Source organism: Talpa europaea (assembly GCF_964194135.1).
Source record: "Talpa europaea genome assembly, chromosome: 9".
In the NCBI taxonomy this organism is placed as follows: Eukaryota; Metazoa; Chordata; class Mammalia; order Eulipotyphla; family Talpidae; genus Talpa; species Talpa europaea.
The window spans coordinates 24,762,547-24,772,247 of NC_140076.1; the positions used below are offsets into that span (position 1 = coordinate 24,762,547).

Sequence of the window (9,701 nt, forward strand, 5' to 3'; positions counted from 1 at the left end):
TTTTTTGTTGGTTTTTTTTTTAAAGATTGTATTTATTTATTTATACAAGATGCGCGGGGGGGTGAGAGGATTCACCAGAGACAAAGCGGGGAACAGAACAGGCAGACTGACAAAATACACTGCTGAGGGGAGCAGCGGGTGCGACAGGAGAGGTCTGCAGCGCCATGTGGGACCCTCGCCGGCTGGCCGGGATCGAACCAGCGCTGCAGAGGCTGCGGACAGCTTCATAGCGTGGCGCTCAACCACCTGCACCGCCAGGGGAGACCCTGATCACAGTATTTTGCCTTCACAGTATTATGTCTTCTTTGAAGCATATATTCTTAACAGATTTGGATTTTTGTCCATCTTACCTTTAGTAGACAATTCTGGAATTGTCTGCCAAGAATTTAGTCCTTTTTTGGTGGTTAAATTGTCTTTGAGGCTGGACGTTTAAGCGAAGCAGTTTGATTTAACACTGTATGCAGGAGTGCAGCTTCATCCTGTCAGCATTTTCCTCATGGAAATAAAGTTCCCTGCAGTGAACCTGGCTCTTTAAGGCAAGGAGAAGATTCACTTCAGGACAAGGCATCATGACTTTCCTGTAGGCCTTAAGAAGCTCACCCTTGCAATGAATAGACCATTCTACTCCTCCTCTTAGAATCGCTTTCATCCCCCAAATTCCAAGTGTGAATGTCTGCAGTCCTCCTCTGCTTGCTGTTCTCTCTGCTGAGCCCTAGTTTCTTTCACGTTGTAACTGCCTTGGTCCACTCATTATCCTCATGCTCACAGCACTAATACTTTCATGGTATACTGGACTGTTAAGAGCCTGAGTTAAGGCTTTTAGCACACAATTAAAAGAAGCATGTGGTATTATTGTATTATCTGAAACTCAGTCTTAAGCATGAGGGACTCTAAGGGTATTTTTGTAGCTTTGGTTTCCCCCGATGGGGTTTTCTGTAAAAGGTTTATTGATTCAGCTTCCCCTTGGGAGGTGTTTGCCCAAAAGCTAGTGCTGAACACCAAGGATCCTAAGAATTTCTCAGACCCCCATAGGTGCTGACTCTTGGGGATAAAGAGAGATTAACAGGCCATTCTTACTTTGAAGGTATGCAGCATGGGCGTGGACAGTGCTTGGGCTCGGGCATGGAGTGACTGCTGGATGCTTTGGGCTCCTGATGGATGCTGGACCTCTGCTCAATATTAGCTCAGCCGTTCTGGGAACTGGCGTGTGGAGATGGGCTTGGGGGTTACTTAAGTCCAAGCATTCCAAGCATATCAGGCAGTCTTGGGATAAAATCCCAAGGTAAATAGCAGACAGCTAAGAGTCAGTGAATATTGAGGTTGCATCCATGCTCTATTCACACATATCACAAGATCCTCTGGAAATTTTTTCCCAAGTCCATTCAGAGAACAACATTCTTTTGTGTCGTGGGGATGTTACGATTTTGTTTTGAATTCTGTTTAAAAAAAGAACTTTTCTGGGTAGACTTCTTTGGAAGGCTGGGGGCTGGTGTTATGGGTCGGGGATGATCACCATCTCTGGTCATGAAGTTTGCCTGTTTGAGGCTGTACTCAGTCTCCTGTGGTCTGTTGGTCTCTGCCCTTGCCCTAGGTGCAGCTGAATGCTGGCCAACTGCAGTATATTCGCCTAGCCCAGCCTGTATCAGGCACCCAAGTTGTGCAGGGACAGATCCAGACGCTTGCCACCAATGCTCAACAGGTATGTACACCAGAGATGCAGGGTTTGAGTTGGGGACCAGCAGGAGCTGGCTTCAGGCTGAGAGGAGCGCTCAACACACAGCTCTGACCACCTGTCCTTCAGCAAGAGCCATCTCCACACCCGCACAGCTCTTCTACATCCCAAGGGACCAATGGGAGTAACTGGAGGATTGGATTCAATGTTTCTTAGCCATCATATTCTCAGGGGAAAAAGGAACACAAGGCAGAAGTCTGAAGGATACTTGAAGATGGCCTGATGTGTGGTGCGCATATCTAAACTGGAGGAAGCATTTTTGACAGACAGCCTCATTGTTAGGCTCATTGTTTCCATCTTTAAACCTAAATAGCTGTCGTGTCCTGGCGCCTCCTGTGACCTTTGGAAAGCTTGCTTAGATCCCTCCTCACCCCCATCCCTAGCCAGAAATGGCTTCCTTCCTCCGAATCTTCTCTCGTGTTCTGAGATATTGAAGGCTATGAGCTGCATGTGCTGAGGGGGCTTCCTCCTGGGCTCAGGGACTGGGGTCCTGGGCATCATTTTGCAGGGGTGGGGGTGCTGATCAAGGGGAGGCATTATTAATGGATTCTTTTGCCTCAGACCCAAAAAAAGCAGCAATCGTTTAAGAGCTGGGCCCATCTGGCCCAGTTGCATTTCTAGTGATGTATCTATTGACAGTGGTGACAGAGCTGAGTTTGTAGAGCAGGTCTCCAAAGATCTCATTTGGGAAAATAGGAGGAATGAGCCAAAAAGCATGGCTTGTGTTCTATATAGTCTCTGGGCTCCTTAAAGAAGCCATTCCAAACTCATTCCTTGTCTTGCATAAGGATTGGGCTTTTCCCTAACTTCCTTGGGATTCAATGATAAAGATTTGGATCTGAAGACTGGCCATACCCTTGGGAGTCACTGGTCACTTCCCCTTGGGCGCCCCTCTATTTAAAGAAGAAAGAAACCTTGTGGAGTCTAACCTGGCATCCAAAAACTTTTTTTTTTTTTTAATTTTTTTTTTTCCTTTTCTCTTTTTTTTTCTGCATTTTTTTTTTTTTAAGATTTATTTATTTATACAAGCACTGGGTACAGTCAGAAGCGCGGGAGGGTGAGAGAATTCACCAGAGCCAGAGCGGGGAGCAGAGCAGGCAGAAGGACCGAAGTACACTGCTGAGGGGAGCAGCGGGCGGCAGGAGAGGTCTGCGCGCCATGTGGGACCCTCCTCTGGTGGCCGGGGAGCAGCCGGGGATCGAACCGGCGCTGCAGAGGCTGCGGGCAGCTTCGCAACCCAGCGCTCAATCGCTGCGCCACCGGGGAGGCCCTGGCATCCAAAAACTTTTTATGGCATGGGGGTGAGAGGAAATGCATTCTTGGTTCTCCAGAGCCAAGTTTGGCACTAGAACTAAAGCCAGGAAGTGAGAGAGTTGAGTATACAGAGAGTTGAGTATACAGAGAGGAAAAGGAGACGCAAACGGGCATCTGAGGGCTAATTATGATTGTCAGAATACAGTAAAAATATGTGTGTCAAAAATATGTCAAAATATAAGAGATTGTAATTGTGAAAATCTAGCATTTAGTAGGTGCTCAGTAAATGTTTGTTGACTGAATCCTGGGTAAACAATATATAAAAGGACTTTAAAAGGCAAATGAAGCTTTCTTCTCAGCTAATGTGGATGGCAATCTTGCTGGCCACAGGGGCCAGTTAACCTTATTTATAAGAAATATTTTCCATCTGTCTTTGTCACTCATTTATTTTGCAAACATTTCTTGAGTACTTACTTTGTACTGGGAGGGGTAAAGACAAAATTTAACTCCTGCCTTCAAGCAGCTTAAAGACTGCTGAGAGGAAAAACAGGGAATGAGAATAAGAAACCCTCCTGAAGCCCTTTCATACCTGTTGGTTCTTCAGAGCCTCATGGGTAGGCCTGACGGGCTGTTTTGGGCTGTTAAGACAACATTCAAGAGGATAGTCCTTACCTAGCTTTGATAATTCCCCAGCACTTGGGGCACTAAGAGTCAGGTCATGCATAAGACTCCAGAACACAAAATATACAACCCCTATAATTCTCTTTTAATGTCCACCTACCCTCACTCCCCACCCTCTGTAAGGTCTTTCTGTGGCTTCGGGTTCAAGACAAACAAAACCCCTAGTTCCAAGGTGCTGGCAAGATAGGGCACACAGAGGATATTGCTAGTCAGATGTTCCATAAGCACCTGTGTGTGCACAAGCACGCATCAGTCTTCCTTCTAGTCTTCCAGGCGTGTCCATCAGGTGGCATTACATGATGTGGTTCTACATATCAGTAAAATCTTCTAAAATCCTGCAGAAGATTTGAAGTCTGTGATAAATGTTTTCTTTGCTCATCTCCCTTGTCCCTCCCCCCTTCCTCCTTGGCCCAGATGGCTGCATGTGGCCGCTCTTGGAAAAAGTACTTCATAGGTTTGCCATGTGGGCTGCCAGGGCCCAGGCCTCCTGCTTGCCAGGGTGTTTCATGTTCCACTCAGATAATCTGGGTGATACGGGTTGGCTTGGAGCCCACCTTCCAAGAATGAGAGAGACCACTCACCACTTTGCTAACACTTTGCAGTCTTCCTTCAGTGGCTGAAAGACAGACGCTTAGGGTTGCTGCTTAAACTTCATAAAAGTTACGCCCTATCTTGCCAGCACCTTGGAACTAGGGGTTTTGTTTGTCTTGAACCCGAAGCCACAAAAAGACCTTACAGAGGGTGGGGAGTGAGGGTAGGTGGACATTAAAAGAGAATTATAGGGGTTGTATATTTTGTGTTCTGGAGTCTTATGCATGAGCTGACTCTGAGGCGCCCCAAGTGCTGGGGAGTGGGAGGGACCCTTGCCTTCCTCTGACTTACTGAGTATCTGTGCTGTGCCAGACCTCATTTTGGCACTCTATGTGTATTGTCGCATTTGATCTTCACCACCCTCTCCTGGGTGGTGGACTGGTGACCAGACCTTGCAGCTGACATGCCTGCTCTGCCTCTTGATTCCCACAGATCACACAGACCGAGGTCCAGCAAGGACAGCAGCAGTTCAGCCAATTCACAGATGGACAGGTAGGCCCAGCCTGGACAGGGGCACAGGGTGAGGAGTTATGAAAGTTAGCAGGTGATATCTGTGGGTTGGGATGGTTAGGGCTCCTAGCCTATCTTCCTTAACAATAAGTGGACAGAAATTGTTACAAACAAGTAGAGCCTTTAAATCAGGATTCCTGTCCTTTAGATTTATAGCCTGGTGGGGGCTGAAGATAATCTTAGCTCAAGTCTGTTTTTCAGAGGAGTAAACTGTGCTCTAGAGATGGGCAGTAGCTTGACCCTACTCACTCAGCTGCTCACTGCAGAACTGGGACTAGAATGCGGCCTCCTGGTTCCCTCTCTACCGCTGGTTTTTCTCCAAGCCGTGCTGCTAATAGTATGGATTAGGTGAAAGGCAGAGAACCTGTGCCCTCTTATGCTTGTTCAGTGCTTGGAATTCAGTAATTCTAAGCCCATGAAAGGAAGGACTCTTCCTTTCCCACCCCCTTTCCCCACACACTGCAGTCTCAGAGTTCCCTGAGGACATAATTGGATGACATGGGTAAGTTTGTGTTCTCTTTTGCCCAGAGAAAGAGGAGTTGGCCTCATCCACCTCTGACTTCTACCAGCTCTAGGTGCTAGGTTCACATGCCAGGGCTCCTGTGGCAGATGGTATTGGCTTTTGGTTTCTTTTGGAGACACCTGAGAAGCCAAGTGTTCAGTTGGCCCTAGCCTTCCATAGTGGCTAAGTGAGCATCATCGCCACCCCTCATGGGTCTTGGCTTATAGTAAGTGTTTAATTCCAGGCTTCTTCCTTAGCAAGCCCCATGTAGGAAATGCAGGTTTACTATAGCCTCAGTCTGAGCCAGGTACCCAGAAGAAAGGGGGTAATCATATTGCCCCTACCGGTGAGGAATGCCGAGATAGGGAAATGCTGACTTCCAAGCTGCTGGTACAGTGGTTCGAATTGCTTGTGTTTGTCACAGAGGAACAGCGTGCAGTAAGCTCAATGCTCTGAGCTAACGGGAGAGGCAGAGTCCAGAGAAGTGAAAGCCACAGGAAATGCAACTCCCTGCACCTCTTCCCCGCCCACCACACACACACACCCACACCAGGCTGGTGGTGCCTCCTGTGTCTGCTGTGCCCAAACCCAGCAGAGCTCCACATCCCCTCCTCCCTCTGATGCCTTGCAGTGGGTGGTGGTTGAGGTATCTGGGGCCCCCAGCCAGCTCGAGGCCCATAGGGAGCTGCATGCCCCTCTCCCCGGGGTGACCTCACTTTCTCCTCTCCACCCCTCGCAGCAGCTCTACCAGATCCAGCAAGTCACCATGCCTGCCGGCCAGGACCTCGCCCAGCCCATGTTCATCCAGTCAGCCAACCAGCCCTCCGATGGGCAGGCCTCCCAGGTGACCGCCGACTGAGGGCCTGAGCTGGCAAGGTCAAGGACACCCAACACAATTTTTGCCATATAGCCCCGGGCAGTGGGCACAGCCTCCCTCCCCAGAGGACCGGGTCGACCTCAGCGCCTCCTGCAGGCTAGGACACTGGTGCACTACGCCCCACACCTGGGGGCCGAGATTCTCCAGCAGAAAGATGCAATATTTTTTATTTCCTTTTTTCCACTTTTTCTCCAAGAAATCAATATTTCAGTATGTGAGCTATGTGTCCAATTCTATGAAATGAAAATATTAAATAACATATTTATGGCATTTTCTTGAAGAGTGTTGTTGAAGAAATACGTGTTTTGTTTTTCTTTTTTAGTTCTTACAGCCATTTCTTTTTAAGAGCAAATCTGTTCAGGGGTGTATGTTATCTCCTGATTCTTGGAACAGGCTACTGCCCTGAGGATTTGCCACCTTGTTCTGCCCTCAGATTAAATTAGGTGACTATGTGTAGCCTGTTTTCTCGCTAGTGGTCCTCTTCCTGTGCCCTCCTGTTCTTGCCCCGGAGCTTTGTATGTTTGCATCCAGGATCCAGAGGTCATGGAAACATTCCCGATTTAGGAGATGAACTCATTTGCCACAGAGAGTGGGTGGTTTCATTCCCAAACCCTTCTCTCCTAGGGACCTGAGGAGACTAGAACTTTGTGCATTTGCTCCCCTCCCCCCATTTTTTATTTCATTTTTAAAATGCATTAAAAATTGTGCTAGTCTCCTTTGCTGCATGGACTTCAAACTGCATGAAATGCAATAAATCTCATTTTAGATAACTTAGAGTCTGGGTTTCTGTGTTTGGGAGAATCCATGGGGCCACTTTGCTTTGGAAAGGTTTATTTTCCCTCAGCTTGGGTGTCTGTGAAAGAGGGAGACCCTTGTGAGGAGGGGATGTCAGAAGCCAAGGGAACTTACACTGGTTATCTGATTCAAGCTGAGGTCTTCAACTGATTTAAGAAATGAACTTCATCAGAATCTACTTGCTGCTCAAGCTGCCTGCCTGCCTTCCTCCTGGCCTCCGCTGCATGTTTGCCAGACTCAGATATGTCCTGCTTGGTCAAGAGTCAAGAGGGCATCTGTCATGGAGAAAGCTGTCACTAGCCTTCAAACAAGGACCGGGCAAATTCCTCCACTGCTAACTGCTGTGGCATGGAGAGGCACTCTGAGCTGCCTGCTCATAGCATGGCATATGCTATTAAGGGCAGCTCGAGCTCCTTGTCAGACGATGATACAGAAGGTTCTCCAGGGAGTGCCTGCTTCCTACTAATTAAAGCCAGGAGAATAGAAAGAATATTTCTCCTCTTCATTGGGCTTCATTGGCCATAGGGGCCAGTGGTGAGCTCTGTGTTTTACCTCGACTGTGCCATCCTTTCAACTAGAATGAGACCCGTTGTCACGGGAAGTGCAGAGAACTAGATGCCAGGGGATATAGGTATTAACTTCTCCTCTGCCAGTAATAGGTCATCAAACCTTGGACAACTCCTTTGTCTCTGGGATTGTCTCAAGGGGCTGGACAAGAGGCTTTACTATTACATGATGTCTCACCTTGATGCCTTTCGAATTTCCTCACTGTATATCCACCGCTGTCAACCATGGTAAGTATTTAGACATCTCTGCCATCTATTTCATTTTCAGTCAGTTCCCTGAATGGAGCTTACCTTATGCCACCAGGAAAATAGACGACTTTCATGAAAACCATGTATGATGAAATAAGATGACAAATTAGAATGAAGAAGAATATCATTGAGTAGGAAATCAGCGTTAATAGAAAGCAGGAACACAAATATCTGGGCCATAAAGATCTACATAGTTGTTGAAGTTGGGTTTCACATTTGATCCCCGGCTTCTTGGCCATTAAAGCAAAAAGATGGGGCCAGGCAAGAGTGATACTGTAGACTGAAAAAAAGAATCTTTTGCAAAAGTCGAAGTTTTACTGGTTTGAAGGTTCTGTCCCTCTGATGTCTTCAGGGCAGGTGCAGAGGGATGCTGTGACCTCACGTCAGTAGCTCTGCCCCTGCAGCTGGGTCAGCGGCAGCCCCACAGACTTCTGAATCCCAAACTCAGCGTTCCATCTCCTGTATCCAGTTAATCTTCATTCTAGCTCCAGACTTTTCTGTGAAGGGGATCATCTGGCCTTTCCCACTGTCCTGTACCCAAACACGTCTCCATGAGACATGTGAGCACAGATACTGGGCCTTCCCCCTGTGGAAAGTGTGTGGAGCACTTGTGTGCATGCACTGAAGGGGTCCTGGCTTGGGAGAAGAGGCAGAATTTCACTTCCTGGCTAACTTTCCATGTGGAGGCCACTTGAAAACTCCAGTGTAACAGGAATTTCAGGACAGTTGGTGGATCCCCATTTTCCCAAAGGCTTTCATTCTTCTGGACATGTTTCGATTGGTTGTGATTGACAAGCAACTTCCTTGCTGAGCACGTTCCCTTTAAATTCCTTGGCCAGCAGGGCCTGTCTGGGTGTAAACAAACACTTTGGTGCAGCCCAAGAGAGTCCCTATCTAATACCCAGCCGATCCCCTTACATCCGGAGCACTCTTTACACATTTTTTCCTAACATTTGCAGCATCCGTCCTCCCAATGATCTTCACAGTGACCCTGCAGGGGAGACAGGAAGAGGGATTGTGATCTCTGTGTTACAGATGGAGACAGGGAGGCTCAGAAGTATAGTGACTTGCACAAGGTCACACTGAATTAAGGGTGGAGCTGAAACCAAAACCCTGCTCTGCTGACCCCTGTACATACACTATTGCCTTCTGGCCAAAGGGGTGTGTGTGCCCGTGTGTGTGAGAGAGAACATTAATTTTTACTAAATGTGAATTGTCTCCTTTGGCAAAAAGTCTCCTCAAAATCACTGGCCCAGCCATAAGTATATGCAGTATAAACAAAGCAGTCGGATCTGGTGTGGATAGCTGAGCTGGGATAACTTAACTTTTCTGGAGGCTGATACTAGGTGGAGACTGGAAGTCCCTGGGATTTCGAATAGCCCACCTGGTTGACCCTGCTGCTCAATTCTGCCAAGGCCACAAGGGGGCAGCATGTAACACCTAAGTTTCCTGAAGATGTCCTGTCCCACCCTTTTCCCAACTTCGCCAACTCTAGGAAACTTACGGGGAGTGATTGTTCCCTTTCTCAGAGGATACTCGATCTTTAACCTCTTCCCTGATAAGACCCTTAAATTTTGTTTGTTTTTTGAAGATTTATTTATACATCCAAGTGCTGGGGTGCTGGCCAGAGGTGGGAGTGTGTGTGTGAGAGGATTCACCAGAGACAGAGTGGGAGAAGAACAGGCAGACTGACTGAAATACACTGCTGAGGGGAACAGCAGGCGAGACAGGAGAGGTCTGCTGTACAATGTGGGTCAACTCCCTGGCTGGGGATCGAACTTGTGCTTCAGTGGCTGCCAATAGCTTCATAGTGCTGAGACTTAATCCCTTGCACCACCAGGAGGCCCAAGACCCTTAAATTTTGAAGGGAGGGGCCTCCCTAGGGCAACAATGAGGACAAGAAAAACTATCCAAGAGTATTACATCTGTCTCCATTCTCCTTTC

At 47.8% G+C, this 9,701-nt stretch overlaps 1 protein-coding gene across 12 annotated transcripts in view; it reads left to right on the forward strand.

Annotated features, from left to right (window-relative positions):
* NFYC (nuclear transcription factor Y subunit gamma) overlaps positions 1 to 6,129 on the forward strand; it is a gene marked incomplete at both ends in the record, with an annotated part of 48,662 nt that extends 42,533 nt beyond the window's left edge. For 9 of the 12 annotated variants that reach the window (XM_084243159.1, XM_084243170.1, XM_084243161.1 and 6 more), the window contains 3 exons: positions 1,592 to 1,699; positions 4,691 to 4,750; positions 6,010 to 6,129. In XM_084243159.1, the coding sequence (XP_084099285.1) occupies positions 1,592 to 1,699; positions 4,691 to 4,750; positions 6,010 to 6,129 (288 nt within the window). The remainder of the gene's footprint in view (positions 1 to 1,591; positions 1,700 to 4,690; positions 4,751 to 6,009) is intronic. The other 3 variants (XM_084243163.1, XM_084243166.1, XM_084243167.1) reach the window with 3 other exon arrangements.
* Positions 6,130 to 9,701: the final 3,572 nt, after the last annotated feature.